At 39.5% G+C, this 16,285-nt stretch overlaps 1 protein-coding gene across 1 annotated transcript; it reads left to right on the top strand.

Moving 5' to 3' along the window:
- The first annotated feature begins 8,804 nt into the window (after positions 1-8,804).
- Positions 8,805-9,318, top strand: LOC133052074 (spermatid nuclear transition protein 3-like). The gene is made up of 2 exons (XM_061136847.1): positions 8,805-8,921; positions 9,103-9,318. The coding sequence occupies exons 1-2, from the start codon at positions 8,805-8,807 to the stop codon at positions 9,316-9,318; spliced, it is 333 nt and encodes a 110-aa protein (XP_060992830.1).
- The last annotated feature ends 6,967 nt before the right edge of the window (positions 9,319-16,285 follow it).

The following is a 16,285-nucleotide window of genomic DNA, read 5'->3' as shown; positions in this document are numbered from 1 at the left end:
ATGATTTGTTGGTTATTCAGAAGCGTGTTATTTAGCCTCCATATGTTTGAAGTTTTAACAATTTTTTCCCTGTAATTGAGATCTAATCTTACTGCACTGTGGTCAGAAAAGATGACTGGAATGATTTCAATTTTTTTGAATTTTCCAAGACCAGATTTATGGCCCAGGATGTGATCTATTCTGGAGAATGTTCCGTGTGCACTTGAGAAAAAGGTGAAGTTGATTGTTTTGGGGTGAAATGCCCTATAGATATCAATTAGGTCTAGCTGGTCCATTGTGTCATTTAAGGTTTGTGTTTCCTTGTTAATTTTCTGTTTAGTTGATCTATCCATAGTTGTGAGTGGGGTATTAAAGTCTCCCACTATTATTGTGTTACTATTAATTTCCTCTTTCATACTCGTTAGCGTTTGCCGTACATATTGCGGTGCTCCTATGTTGGGTGCATATATATTTATAATTGTTATATCTTCTTTTTTGATTGATCCTTTGATCATTATGTAGTGTCCTTCTTTGTCTCTTTTCACTTCTTTTATTTGAAAGTCTATTTTATCTGATATGAGTATTGCGACTCCTGCTTTCTTTTGGTCTCCGTTTGCATGAAATATTTTTTTCCAGCCCTTCACTTTTAGTCTGTATGTGTCTCTTGTTTTGAGGTGGGTCTCTTGTAGACAGCATATATAGGGGTCTTGTTTTTGTATCCATTCAGCCAATCTTTGTCTTTTGGTTGGGGCATTCAACCCATTTACATTTAGGGTAATTATTGATAGGTGTGGTCTCGTTGCCATTTACTTTGTTCTTTTGGGTTCACATTTATAAAACCTTTCTGCATTTCCTGTCTAGAGAAGATCCTTTAGCATTTGTTGAAGAGCTGGTTTGGTGGTGCTGAATTCTCTCAGCTTTTGCTTATCTGTAAAGCTTTTGAATTCTCCTTCATATCTGAATGAGATCCTTGCTGGATACAGTAATCTAGGTTGTAGGTTATTCTCTTTCATTACTTTCAGTACGTCCTGCCATTCCCTTCTGGCCTGGAGGGTTTCTATTGATAGATCAGCTGTTATCCTTATGGGAATCCCTTTGTGTGTTATTTGTTGTTTTTCCCTTGCTGCTTTTAATATTTGTTCTTTGTGTTTGATCTTTGTTAATTTGATTAATATGTGTCTTGGGGTGTTTCGCCTTGGGTTTATCCTGTTTGGGACTCTCTGGGTTTCTTGGATTTGGGTGGCTATTTCCTTCCCCATTTTAGGGAAGTTTTCAGCTATTATCTCCTCGAGTATTTTCTCATGGCCCTTCTTTTTGTCTTCTTCTTCTGGAACTCCTATGATTCGAATGTTGGGGCGTTTCACAGTGTCCCAGAGGTCCCTGAGGTTGTCCTCATTTCTTTTGATCCTTTTTTCTTTTTTCCTCTCTGCTTCATTTATTTCCACCATTTTATCTTCTACCTCACTTATCCTATCTTCTGCCTCCGTTATTCTACTCTTGGTTCCCTCCAAAGTGTTTTTGATCTCATTCATTGCATTATTCATTTGTAATTGACTCTTTTTTATTTCTTCTAGGTCTTTATTAAACAGTTCTTGAATCTTTTCAATCTTTGTTTCCAGGCTATTTATCTGTAACTCCATTTTGTTTTCAAGATTTTGGATCATTTTTATTATCATTATTCTAAATTCTTTTTCAGGTAGATTCCCTATCTCCTCCTCTTTTGTTTGACTTGGTGGGCATTTTTCATGTTCCTTTACCTGTTGGGTATTTCTTTGCCTTTTCATCTTGTTTAGATTGCTGTATCTGGAGTGGGCTTTCTGTATTCTGGAGGTCTGTGGTTCCTTTTTGTTGTGGAGGATTAACCCAGTGGGTGGGGTTAGACGATTGGCTTGTCAAGGTTTCCTGGTTAGGGAAGCTTGCATCAGTGTTCTGGTGCGTGGAACTTGATTTCTACTCTTTGGAGAGCAATGGAGTGCCCAGTAATGAGTTTTGAGATGGGTCTATGTGTTAGGTGTGACCTTGGGCAGCCTGTATGTTGATGTTCAGGGCTATGTTCCTGCGTTGCTGGAGAATTTGCGTGGTATGTCTTGCTCTGAAACTTATTGGCTCTTGTGTGGTGGTTGGTTTCAGTGTAGGTATGGAGGCTTTTGGACAGTCACTTATTACTTAAAGTTCCTTGTAGTCAGGAGTTTTCTGGTGTTCTCAGGTTTTGGGCTTAAGTCTCCTGCCTCTGGATTTCAGTTTTATTCTTCCTGTAGTCTCAGGACTTCTCCAACTATGCAGCCCTGATAAGAAAACTTCTAGGTTAATGGCTAAAAGATTCTCCCCAGTTAGGGACACCCAGAGAGGTTCACAGAGTCACATGAAGAAGAGGAGAGGGAGGAGGGAGATAGAGATGAACAAGAGGAGAAAAAGGGGGACTCAAGAGGAGAGAGACAGATCTACACAGCTGTCTGTTCCCAGAGTGTTCTCCGTAGCCCAGTCACCTACAAAGATTCACAGAATTGGATTGGGAAGAGAAGGGGAAAGGAGGAAATAGAGGTGTTCTGAGGTAGAAAACAGAGAGTCAAGATTGGGAGAGAATAATCTTCGGTTTAAAAATAGGGCTTCTCTTCTTTTTTTTTTTTTGTAAGGTTATAGTGTATTGAAAATGAAAATTAAGGAGTAGTAGAGGAGTACTAGAGGACTTTAAAAGAAATAAGATAAAAAGAAAAATAGAAAATAGAAGAGAGAAAGGAAAGAAAAAAAGAAAGAAGAAGAAAAAAAAAGAAAAAAAAGAAAAAAAAAAAAAAAGGAAAAAAATTTTTTTTTTTTCCCCCTAATTAAAAAATCGTAAAAGTCTATGGAAATGAAAGTTAAGGAGTAATGGGGGAGTAATAGGGGATTTTAAAGGAAAATAAAAGAGAAAAAAATAAAAAAGAAAAAAATAAAAAAATAAAAAAAAGAGAAAAAAGTAAAATTATATCTAGGAGTTTCTCTGGAGCTGTTGCGGTCAGTGTGGGTTCGGCTCAATTTCAGATAGCTCCTCGTTCCAGCTTACGCTTCTCGATATCTACAGGCTCCTCCGGTGTAGACAATGTTTCCTAGAGGGATTTTAATCTGTTGCACCAGTCCCTTCTGAAGCGGTTCCCTTTGTTTATTTGGCTTCTGTTTGCCGGTCTCTTCAGAGCCTCATTTCCGCCCTGACACAGGCGGGCGGAGGTGGACTCTTATTCAGGCAGCTAGTTCCGTAGCTCTGCGGGGAGGGGCTTGCGCCGCGGGGATGGGCTGGGGCTGCCAGGAGGGGCTGACGCTGCTCTCTCCTCTGCGCTGCTCAGGCTCCCGGCTGTTCTATATGGAGCGCGCCCCGCGCTGCGCGAGGTTCCAGCCCTCGGGTGTTCCACAAAAAGTGGCTACACATTTTTAAAAGGTGACCACACAATAAGGTGGCAAGGATGCAGAGAAACTGGATTATTCATACATTTCTTGTGAGAGTATAAAATGGTACAGCTATCCTGGAAAACAGTTTGACACTTGATTAAACAACATGCTGTAAACATTCAAGTATAATTTGACCCAGAAGTTGTATTCCTGCATATTTATTCTAGAGAAATGAACATAAAACCTTTCACATGAATTTTCATTGAAACTTTGTTTGTAATAGCTAAAAATGTAGACAGGCTAGAGGTCCTTCAATGAGTGACTCGTTCACCTGTGGTGTAACCATAGTTACATAACCATACCACCATACCAGTAACAGTCAACCATACCAGTAGCACTCCTCATCAATAAAATGGAAGAAAATATTAATACACGTTACAACGTGGATGAATCTCAAGTGCATGCCAAAGTAAAACAGAGGCCAATCTCAAAAAGACATGTACTTTATGATTCCATGTACATATTATTCTCAAAAGGACAAAATTAGAGACATGGAAAAGAAATCAGTAGTCACAAGGGATTATGGAATAAGAATATAAGACTGTGGTATTAGGGAATGCCTTTAAGGTTACGGAACAGTTCTCTATCTTGAGGTGGTTATGCAAATACACATATATTTTTCATATATATATATATATATATACACATATATATATATGCATATACACACACATATACATCAATATTCATATAAAAGATATTATAACCATAATACATAAGAGCTCTCAAACTCACTAATAAGAGAACAAATAAACCAATTAAAATGTGGGAAAACATTTGAATAGCAATTGGTTGACATCAGATATGACATAAGTTGTACAATGACTCATAAAGACATACAATTTATTAAAATAATTAATAATTAGTAGTGAATGCATATTAAGTTTGCAAATTGTATCTTGGATAAAAGGAATAAAATAACTGAGAACATAAACAACTCTCAGGAAAAGAGAGAAACTTAAACTCTCCTCAGTGACTCATAAGAATGCAAAATGATAAAGACACTTTGGGAAATGTTTTTCATTACTCATAAATATCTGCACACTGGAAAACTGTGTAATCCCATTCCTAAATAACTCCCAAGTAAAACATGAATTTCTGTCCACATAAAACCCTTCATGCCAATGTTTATTGTGGCTCTATTAATAATAGCCCCAAACTGGCAATAACTCAAATGTTATTCAACTGGTAAGCCAATATACAAATGGTGCATCCATCCGATGGAATACTATTCAACAAGGAAAAGGGACATGCTATTGATGATTGTAAGAACTTGAAAGTTTTTCAACTTAACAAGAAGCAGATCAGAAAGACTACTGACAGGATGAGGTAATAGGCACATGGAAAAACACTGACCATCACTAATAATTAGAGAAATAGAAATCAAAATCACTAGGAGATATCACCTCACAGCTGTCAGAATGGCTATCATCAAGTCAAAAAGTCTGAAAATAACATATGGCGGCAAGGATGTGGACAAAAGGAAGCCCTTGTACATAATTGGTGGGAATGTAAATTTGTGCACTCACCCTGGAACACAACGTGGGAGTTTCTTAAAAACACTAAAAATAGAACTACCATGTGACCCAGCTATTCCACGCCTAGCTATACATCAGAAGAAAATGAACACTAATTTGAAAAGATACATGAACCCCAAAGTTTATTACAGCCTTGTTTACAATAGAAAAGATATGGAGGCAACCAGTGAGCAAGATGCACATGGTTCCTGTCCTCATAGCACTTGCCTGGAGTATGAGATAAGCAAGCATTTGAACACCACAGTAATCCTCAGAAATACTGGTAGTTACATGTTTGTTGAGGTGGAAACATTCTCCCAGCATATGGTATAGAAAAGGAAGGCTACAATATAGCATATAGATTGATTCAATCTGTATAAATTAAAAAAAAAAATCACTGATGTACATATGCTCATCCAAAAATATGTGTATCATATGTATACATTTAGCATTATATAACATATACAATATATATGTTATAAACATTTAGGTAGAACAACAAAGACAGAATATGAACAGTATATATGCCTACTGACACACTTATTGGTGTTCTCTAATTTCATTTGTATAGTCCTTTTTGCAGTTTCCATACTGCTTTGCCTCGAGTATATATTTACAATTAGAAAACATTAATAATGCTCTTTCGAAGCAGGGTAACCCAGACATTAAATTAACATATGCCCAGGTGCCCCTTCAAGTTCTTCCCTCTTCCTCCAAGGCCATGTTTCTTCACAATTTCCCCATCATACCTTAGATGCCAGTTATATGCAAGGCATGTATAACCAGCTTTCTTGGGTCTCGGTGCCTTTGCAGGTTCTGCCCCACTGTCTGGGAAACACTTTCACAGCTTTCCACTTGGTGATCTATCTACTTTAGGTGGCTCAGGATTCATCTCGGGTGTCTTTACTGAAAAGGACCCCTCCCCCACCTCCTTGCCATCAGGCTATGACAAATGCCTCTCTTCTTTACCACCACAGCCCTGTGTGGTTTGTGTACGCTGAACCAACTCATCATGTAAATGGAAAGATAAGTTTACTATTACATTCCTCCTTTTCCTGCCCTGTTCTCTCTCATCAGCAGCTCATCACTTTTTGGTCTCGTCCTCACTCACCTGGTCCCACTTGCACCAGCCTCTTGTTTTATTGAAAGGACATAGACAATGCCTTTTGGGGGCTTTTGCCCAGGCCATTTCCTTTCCCCAGTCTTTATTGCCCATGATAGCCACAAAGTCACTCCCTCTTTTCTTTAATTAAGTCTTTGCTCAGATGTCCTGGATTCATAAGTCCTTCTGCCATTATTCTCTGGGGAGGAAAAACACCCCATTTCTCATAACTCCTATGGTTCTTTCTATAGCGTATAATTGACTATTTGTGGTTAGTATTAACCTTCCATCCTCACTGACTAGAATGTAAGCCCCTTGAAACCAGGGTCCTGTGTATTGGCTCCCGTTGTGCACCTAGCACCCACAACAGTGCCTGAAATACCGCAGGGGGTGAATTAATCCCTGTGAAGTGGGAAATAAGCATTACACCAAAGAATTTATGTCCATTTTTGCAATTAAATAAAACAAATCCAGACTAACATAAAGAAGGAACTGGATTTGAGATGACTATGGTGATAGGGTCGACTCACACACTACCTAAAAAATGCTGAGAATTCTCCAAGCTAGGCTTCAACCATACATGAACCAAGAATTTCCAGATGTTCAAGCTTGACTAAGAAAAGGCAGAGGAACAAGAGATCAGATGGACAGCATCCGCTGGATCATAGAAAAAGCAAGGCAATTCCAGAAAAGCATCTGCTTCACTGACTAGGCTCAAGCACTGTCCTGTGTGGATCACAACAAATTCTGGGAAATCCTTAAAGAGATGGGAATACCAGACCCTCTTACCTACCTCCTGAGAACTCTGTATGCAGGGAAAGCAGCACTAGTTAGAACCAGACATGAAACCTCAGACTGGTTCCAAAATGGGAAAGGGGTATGTTAAGGCTGTATATTGTCATCCTGCTTATTTAACTTATATGCAGAGTACATCATGAGAAATGCAAACCTGGATGAAGCACAAGCTGGAAGACTGCCGGGAGAACTATCTATAACCTCAGATATGCAGGTGACACCTCCCTTAAGGCAGACACAAAGAGCACTTAAAGAGCACTACAGCATGTATTCCCCAGGCTATTCCGTGGGCCCTTCAGCTCACCCACCGGCCCAAGTCTGCATGAGCTCCAGGGCCTCTGGAAAAAGGCCTGAATCTGCCTCTAATCTCAGTCTCCTCCTGATTGCCACCACACCACCCTTGACTTAATCACTTCCCCAATGGTCCCTCACTGACAGTAACCTGTGGGCATTGCCCACTACAGTGCTGCCCAATAGCTAAGCAGGACAGCTAACAGTCACTCATTTACAACTGTTTGCTTGTGGTGGGGGCACTCTTAGGCACCAAGCAAGGGTTGGGCAACACCTGTTGCCTAGGAATAGGGTAGGTTGAAATGGAACACACCAATGGCTACCTGTTAAGGCCGTGCTCATCCTGCTCTGTTACACTGTAAATAGAAAAAGAATCACTGTGAATTTAAGGTTTGTGAAAGTAGTTTTCAACGTGGGCGGGCCTGCACATTCTTGTTGGCTTTGAACTATTTATATTATATGCTGAACATGTGATCAAGTGGCAGCGGTTGGAGGGGCACAGAGATAAGTGCTGGTGACAGGAACGCCTGGGAATATAATGAAAAGAATGATAGGCAAAAGTTAAATAAGTATGTGAAATAAAAATCTGAGGTTGGAAAGGAGTGAGTGAAACAGATGCCGGCACAATGGACCCAAAGTGTCCTTATGTAACAGAGCAACATGGGCAGAGCCCTTCGCAGGTAGCCCTTGCTGTGCCGTATTACTCCGCCTCCTGTTACTAGGCAACAGGACTTGCTCAGCCATTGGTCTGTGCCTCACTGGCCCCACCCACAAGCAACCAACCATCAGTGAGCTACCTTCATGTCCTTGCCCTGCTCAGCTATTGGTCAGCACTGCCATGGGCCCTACCTACTGATAACGGTCAAGGAGGGGTGACTGGGGAATTGATCCAGTCAAGAGTCAGTGGTGCACTGGTGAACTGACTCTTGACTTTGAGCACCTTCCTTTTTCAAAAAGCAAAAATCAGGAATTGATTTCTGCTAGATGGGGCAAGCTAAGTTTCCCTACTCAATATGAGAGTTGAAGTGTCCCTAAAATTTTAGTGGAGGAGACATTTAAAACTGTCTTTGCTCTGATGTGTAATCTTATGGAGACTGTGTATTGAACTTTGGGCAACAGACTGAGGATTCACCAAGTCTGGGGGTCGCTGAAGCTCATCACAGTAGATAAAATATCCAACCTGTTCTTAATTACCTTTGTCCACTTAAAGTGCTTTCTCTTAAGTTCCTTAAGCCCTTCCAGAACCCCCAACAGGCAGAAGGTGATCTAGAGATGAAGTGCTTAGAGGACTCTGAAGGGATGAAGTGGGACAGAAAGGGTTCGGCAGATGTTCATGGAGGGATGAAAGAGGCATGAGTGTTGAAGTGGCACATATAAGTCAAAGGATAAAGGGAAGGGAAAAGAAGTTTGAAAGTCATGAGGAGGAGCACCATGCCCCTGAATCACCACTCCCCAGAATCAGACACACAGACATGTCAGCAGTGGGAAAGTTATATCACAGCCTCCCTCAGCATCCACTAGCCCATGTTGATGGGCACAGTGGTGCACTGTGATGTCTAAGCCCCCCAAACTACTATTGGCTGGCGCAGTGCCTAACGGACCAATCAGATTGAAGGGTGTGGCTCCTCATTGTCCTCAAAGGGTATAAATAGGGAGGTCAGAGGCTGAAAGTCTGGGTTAGGCCACTTCTTGGCACCATCATGACTAACGCAACCAGGAAGCCACAGCAGTCAAGAGGAGTTGCAATGCGGTTTGCTTCAAGGAAGAATGGAACAAAGAAGACCGTTTGTCAAAGGAGGGGCAGAGGCGGTGTCAAGGTAAGATGATTCCAACTAAGCTTCCCATGTTCTCCATTGACTTTGCTGCCCAAGACCTCTACCCTGCCCATGCCTGCCACAAAAGCCCTCATTAGCCCACATCCCTTTCTCATGAAATCTCCCTTCCACCTCAGTTTTTATGTCCTTTCTTCAAAACTAATACCCTTGTCTTGTCTTCCAGGCACGAAATATGACCATGAGGGTCAGAAGACCTCTACAAGGTACCTTCAGAAAGAAAATCCGATCATATGCTACTCAATCGACAAAGCTGAAGAAGACAAGAAAAGCAAACTGTTTCTTCTCTCGCTGTGGACGTAAGAAATCGAATCGAAGCCCAAAAAGGTACCAAACTGTGAGGCAGAGTCAAGGAAGGAGGCAGAATCCAAAGAGAAAATAAGCTCAGCCGCCGCCAAAGAAGAGACCCTGGAGAAGTACAACGTGGGCAGCCAGTAAGTGAATAGCAAATGTCAGACCCTTTAGAATTGTGTCTCCAGAGGTCTGCTTTGTTAGCAATGGCCAACCAAGAAAAGACTCTCACACTAACATAGTAAGCAGATGGCTGCAAATAAAAGAAACACCAAATGGTGAAAAGATGATACTTGTGTGTGTGTGAATTTTCTGATGGAAAGGAGGGAGAGAAGAGAAGAGGTGGGCACTGGAGACGGGAGGGATATGTGGTCCTGAGAGGTTGGGGAACAGACCCTCGGGTCCCCAGTTAGCCAGAGAGTAGAGGTGTGGAGTGGGTCAGGAGTCTGCACTGATGATGGAGAACTCTGCTTAACACTTGATTTCAAGGGCAAGGAGTAGTGGTGTGGTGTTCCTCCCTTTGTCTGGGGTGTGGAAAGACATTAGGGTCTAGATGCCAGACCCAGATGGGAAGGGGTTTTCACACGGGGGTGGAGAATGTGAAACTCCCCCTGAGAAAGGCAGGCAGAAATCACCTCCTGGCCACCTACCTCATAATGGGGTTTGTTGCATCACTCACCTATGCTGTCAGCTAAAGGGGCTCAGAAGGCACAAAGTGCTAATACACCTAAAACCCACAACTAGTACTCCCAGGGACTCAAATAATATTTGGAGGGAACTAACAAAATATTGTTTAGGCCACATATTTGCTAAGAAGTTTTTGGGAGCATTGTATTCCCAAAGAAGGGCAGTGGTGGTGGCCCAATGTCGGTGCACATTACAAATGGGATCACCGTGCTCACAGAATTTTTTTTTTTTTTGGTATGGGGGGTGGCACTAGGTAGGTTATGAAGAAGTAGTTCCCTGAACAGGGGTTGAATCTGCACCATTCTAGCGTACCATAGAGTTCTATCCATTGGACAGACATGGAAGTCTCTACAGAGAATTTTCACATAAATACTAATATAAGACTGAGTGAAAATTGGTCTTGTAATTATCACCATATCCTAGGATTTCTAAACAACTACAGTCGTAAAACATTCTTCCCCAATAAAGTCTTTTGTTAGTCCAACTTCTACAAGTTTATCATGGTTTAAAAGAAAGAGTATGAAATATTTAATTTGGTGTTAACTTTCATTTTGAAAGGTTTTAAAAATTCCAAGGAGAATAAACAAATATGGAGACATATAAGGCAGAGGCTCTGATGATGAGGATCCTGTGTGTCTTCAGAAAACTTTTTAGAAGCAACCAAAACACAGAGTTTCACCAACAGCATCCAAAGAGTTGAGTTCAAATTTTAACTCAAAGATATGTTATCTTTGATCTGGACTGCAGCTGCCTAACTCAATCTTTCTGGCACTGTAACGCCTGGGAGACCCCACTGATGATACAAAGTCAGTCACTGAACGTGATTTAAAATCTATAAGAGTGAATGCCCCCCTGAGTGTGCTGCCCTTTATTTTTTTTAAACGTTCTTTTATTTTAATTGATTTATTTCAATTGGAGGCTAATTACTTTACAATATGATAGTGGTTTTGCCATACATTGTCATGAGTAAGCCATGGGTATACATGTGTTCCCCATCCTGTACCCCACTCCCACCTCCCTCCCCATCCCATCCCTTAGGATCGTCCCACCACAACAGCCCTGAGCATCCTGCCTCATGCATCCAAGCTGGACTGGAAATCTGTTTCACATACATGTTTCAATGCTATTTGCTCAAATCGTTCCACTCTCGCCTTCTCTCACAGAGTCCAAGAGTCTGTTTTTACCTTTGTGTCTCTGTTGCTGTCTCACATATAGGGTCATTGTTACCATCTTTCTAAATTCCATTTATATGCGTTAATATACTGTATTGGTGTTTTTCTTTCTGACTTCCTTCACTCTGTAATAGGCTCCAGCTTCATCCACCTCATTAGAACTGATGCAAATGCATTCTTTTTAATAGCTGAGTAATATTCCATTGTGCATATGTAGCACGGCTTGCTTATCCATTCGTCTGCCCAGGGATGTCTAGGTTGCTTCCATGTCCTGGCTATTATACACAGTATTGTGATGAATGTTGGGGTACACGCGTCTCTTTCAATTCTGGTGTCCCTAGTGTGTATGCCCAGCGGTGGGATTCCTGGGTCGTAGGGAATTTCCAATTCAAATTTCTGAGGAATCTCCACACTGTTTCTCTCCAGCATTTATTCTTTGTAGACTTTTTGAGAGGAGCCGTTCTGACCAACGTGAGATGGTCCCTCACCGTGGATTTGATTTTCATCTCTCTGATAATGAGTGATGTTGAGCATCTTTATATGTGTTTGTTAGGCATCTGTATGTCTTCTTTGGAGAAATGTCTGTTTAGTTCTTTGGCCCGTTTCTTGAATGGATCGTTTATTTTTCTGGAACTGAGCTGCAGGAGCTGCTTGCATATTTTTTAGATTAATTCCTTGTTCATTGCTTCATTTGCTATTATTTTCTCCCATTCTGAAGGCTGTCTTTTCACCTTGCTTATACTTTCTTTGTTGTGCAAAAGCTTTTAAGTTAACTTATGTCCTATTCATTTATTTTTTGCTTTTATTTCCATTCCTCTGGGAGGTGGGTCATAGAGGATCCTGCTGGGATTTATGTCAGAGAGTGTTTTGCCTATGTTTTCCTCTTGGAGTTTTATAGTTTCTCGTCTTACATTTAGATCTTTAATCCGTTTTGATTTTATTCTTGTACATGGGGTTAGAAAATGTTCTAGTTTCATTCTTTACAAGGAGCTCACCAGCTTTCCCAGCACCACTTGTTAAAGAGATTGTCTTTTCTCCATTGTATGTTCTTGCCTCCTTTGTCAAAGATAAGGTGTCCATAGGTGGGTGCATTTATCTCAGGGCTTTCCATTTTGTTCCATTGATCTGTATTTCTGTCTTTGTGCTGGTACTATACTGTCTTGATGACTGTAGCTTTGTAGTATAGCCTGAAGTCAGGCACGTTGGTTCTTCCAATTCCATTCTTCCTTCACAAAATTGCTTTGGCTATCCAAGGTTTTTTGGTTTTCCATACAAATTATGAAATTGTTTGTTCTAGTTCTGTGATCTCTATAGAACTTTCAGAATTTGTCCTCAGTCATGATGGAGCAAGTGAAAGGATGAAATACTTTCCCTTCTTACTAGTCCTCAATTCCATTTGTCATTAAAAGGCTATTCATTTCTGAAGAGCTATCATGGCTAAAATGGAAGACAGATTTCTTGTTTGTGATATATTATGTAGACATCAATTATTTTTTTCCTGAGACTTCAATCTATTTCTAATTATACTGATACAACTACTGATGAATAATTTATTTTTGTATGTAGATCAGTACTAAGAATGATATGGATCCTTTCCACAATCTCATCCCCAACCTTTTAAACACTGCAGTTCTATACAGTATTGATGAAAGTCTGCTCCAACCTGCAGTTACACCAATATCATCAGTATATTCCATGATTTTCTGATTGAACATTTCTCCAAAGCTCTTAATATAGGAATTTAATATGTGATAACACTTTCCTATTTATAGAAGCTCCATACCTAAGCATTAATTAAAAAAAAAAAAAAAGCTTTAGATTTATAAAATGCTTACATTCAGCTGTACAACCGTACCAGTACTTGACAGACGTTTGGCTGGCTGTCTTACCAAGAAACCCTGTCTATTCTGTAAATCAGTAGTCGGATTCCATGCATTTCTTTATGAAAATTATTTTTCAGAGAGAGGGTCTTCTTCAAAGAGCAAAACAAGTAGAATATTTTCTATAGATGTATCCTATATATAGGATAAGGCCTATGTATACAATCTTGACTTACACAGATATACTTATTAATGTATATATTGGCATATATATGGAAAACCAAACGTACATAGAAAAAGTAAAAATATCATATAGTTCTAGAAGAAAGCCATGCAGAAACTAATGTAATGTAAACTAATGGAAGCCAATGCTATCCAAAAGTCTACAAGTAATAAATGCTGGAGAGGGTGTGGAGAAAAGGGAATCCTCTTACACTGTTGGTGGGAATGCAAACTAGTATAGCCGCTATGGAAAACAGTGTGGAGATTTCTTAAAAACCTGGAAGTAGAACTGCCATATGACCAAGCAATCCCACTTCTGGGCACACACACTGAGGAAACCAGATCTGAAAGAGACACGTGCACCCCAATGTTCATCGCAACACTGTTTATAATAGCCAGGACATGGAAGCAACCTAGAAGCCCATCAGCAGATGAATGGATAAGGAAGCTGTGGTACATATACACCATGGAATATTACTCAGCCATTAAAAAGAATTCATTTGAACAAGTCCTAATGAGATGGATGAAACTGGAGCCCATTATACAGAGTGAAGTAAGCCAGAAAGATAAAGAACATTAAAGCATACTAACACATATATATGGAATTTAGAAAGATGGTAACGATAACCCCATATGCAAAACAGAAAAAGAGACACAGAAATACAGAATAGACTTTTGAACTCTGTGGGAGAAGGTGAGGGTGGGATGTTTCAAAAGAATAGCATGTATACTATCTGTGGTGAAACAGATCACCAGACCAGGTGGGATGCATGAGACAAGTGCTCGGGCCTGGTGCACTGGGAAGACCCAGAGGAATCGGGTGGAGAGGGAGGTGGGAGGGGGGATCGGGATGGGGAATACGTGTAAATTTATGGCTGATTCATATCAATGTATGACAAAACCCACTGAAATGTTGTGAAGTAATTAGCCTCCAACTAATAAAAAAAAATTAAAAAAAATTTAAAAAAAATAGGAAGCCATGCAGAAACTAATGTTCCTCAAACTTAGGCTAAATCCATTGTGTCTGAATGCACAAACATAAAATATTAATAATTTTACATGTACAAAGCTCCAACAAATATAATTGCATGGAAACTAATTGGGAATGAAAAACACTTACTGAAAACTCTAAAAGTCATCAGGTGAAAAGAGACACTCAATAGAAAATGATCAAGATAATTGAAAGACTTGAACAAAAACTTGGCCAAAGAAGTCACAGCAATGGCAAATAAGCGCAGGAAAAGATGCTGAGCATATTGGCTATGACGGAAATGCAAATTAAAACTAAAAAGAGTTCTAACCGCTCTATATCTATCAAAGTGGCTAGACATTTTTAAAAGGTGACCACACAATAAGGTGGCAAGGATGCAGAGAAACTGGATTATTCATACATTTCTTGTGAGAGTATAAAATGGTACAGCTATCCTGGAAAACAGTTTGACACTTGATTAAACAACATGCTGTAAACATTCAAGTATAATTTGACCCAGAAGTTGTATTCCTGCATATTTATTCTAGAGAAATGAACATAAAACCTTTCACATGAATTTTCACTGAAACTTTGTTTGTAATAGCTAAAAATGTAGACAGGCTAGAGGTCCTTCAATGAGTGACTCGTTCACCTGTGGTGTAACCATAGTTACATAACCATACCACCATACCAGTAACAGTCAACCATACCAGTAGCACTCCTCATCAATAAAATGGAAGAAAATATTAATACATGTAACAACGTGGATGAATCTCAAGTGCATGCCAAAGTAAAACAGAGGCCAATCTCAAAAAGACATGTACTTTATGATTCCATGTACATATTATTCTCAAAATGACAAAATTAGAGACATGGAAAAGAAATCAGTAGTCACAAGGGATTATGGAATAAGAATATAAGACTGTGGTATTAGGGAATGCCTTTAAGGTTACGGAACAGTTCTCTATCTTGAGGTGGTTATGCAAATACACATATATTTTTCATATATATATATATATATATATACATATACACACATATATACATCAATATTCATATAAAATATATTATAACCATAATACATAAGAGCTCTCAAACTCACTAATAAGAGAACAAATAAACCAATTAAAATGTGGGAAAACATTTGAATAGCAATTGGTTGACATCAGATATGACATAAGTTGTACAATGACTCATAAAGACATACAATTTATTAAAATAACTAATAATTAGTAGTGAATGCATATTAAGTTTGCAAATTGTATCTTGGATAAAAGGAATAAAATAACTGAGAACATAAACAACTCTCAGGAAAAGAGAGAAACTTAAACTCTCCTCAGTGACTCATAAGAATGCAAAATGATAAAGACACTTTGGGAAATGTTTTTCATTACTCATAAATATCTGCACACTGGAAAACTGTGTAATCCCATTCCTAAATAACTCCCAAGTAAAACATGAATTTCTGTCCACATAAAACCCTTCATGCCAATGTTTATTGTGGCTCTATTAATAATAGCCCCAAACTGGCAATAACTCAAATGTTATTCAACTGGTAAGCCAATATACAAATGGTGCATCCATCTGATGGAATACTATTCAACAAGGAAAAGGGACATGCTATTGATGATTGTAAGAACTTGAAAGTTTTTCAACTTAACAAGAAGCAGATCAGAAAGACTACTGACAGGATGAGGTAATAGGCACATGGAAAAACACTGACCATCACTAATAATTAGAGAAATAGAAATCAAAATCACTAGGAGATATCACCTCACAGCTGTCAGAATGGCTATCATCAAGTCAAAAAGTCTGAAAATAACATATGGCGGCAAGGATGTGGACAAAAGGAAGCCCTTGTACATAATTGGTGGGAATGTAAATTTGTGCACTCACCCTGGAACACAACGTGGGAGTTTCTTAAAAACACTAAAAATAGAACTACCATGTGACCCAGCTATTCCACGCCTAGCTATACATCAGAAGAAAATGAACACTAATTTGAAAAGATACATGAACCCCAAAGTTTATTACAGCCTTGTTTACAATAGAAAAGATATGGAGGCAACCAGTGAGCAAGATGCACATGGTTCCTGTCCTCATAGCACTTGCCTGGAGTATGAGATAAGCAAGCATTTGAACACCACAGTAATCCTCAGAAATACTGGTAGTTACATGTTTGTTGAG

This window comes from Dama dama, chromosome X (assembly GCF_033118175.1).
Source record: "Dama dama isolate Ldn47 chromosome X, ASM3311817v1, whole genome shotgun sequence".
NCBI classification, from domain to species: Eukaryota; Metazoa; Chordata; class Mammalia; order Artiodactyla; family Cervidae; genus Dama; species Dama dama.
The sequence above is the reverse complement of the archived record's forward strand: the minus strand, read 5'-3'. Positions and strand labels throughout refer to the sequence as shown.

What these genes read in the sequence shown, in the direction of transcription:
- LOC133052074 (XM_061136847.1), top strand. Translation starts at nt 8,805, where the DNA reads ATGACTAACGCAACCAGGAAGCCACAGCAGTCAAGAGGAGTTGCAATG. An exon ending in GGGGCAGAGGCGGTGTCAAG is followed by an intron (nt 8,922 to 9,102) that starts GTAAGATGATTC and finishes CTTGTCTTCCAG; the next exon opens with GCACGAAATATGACCATGAG.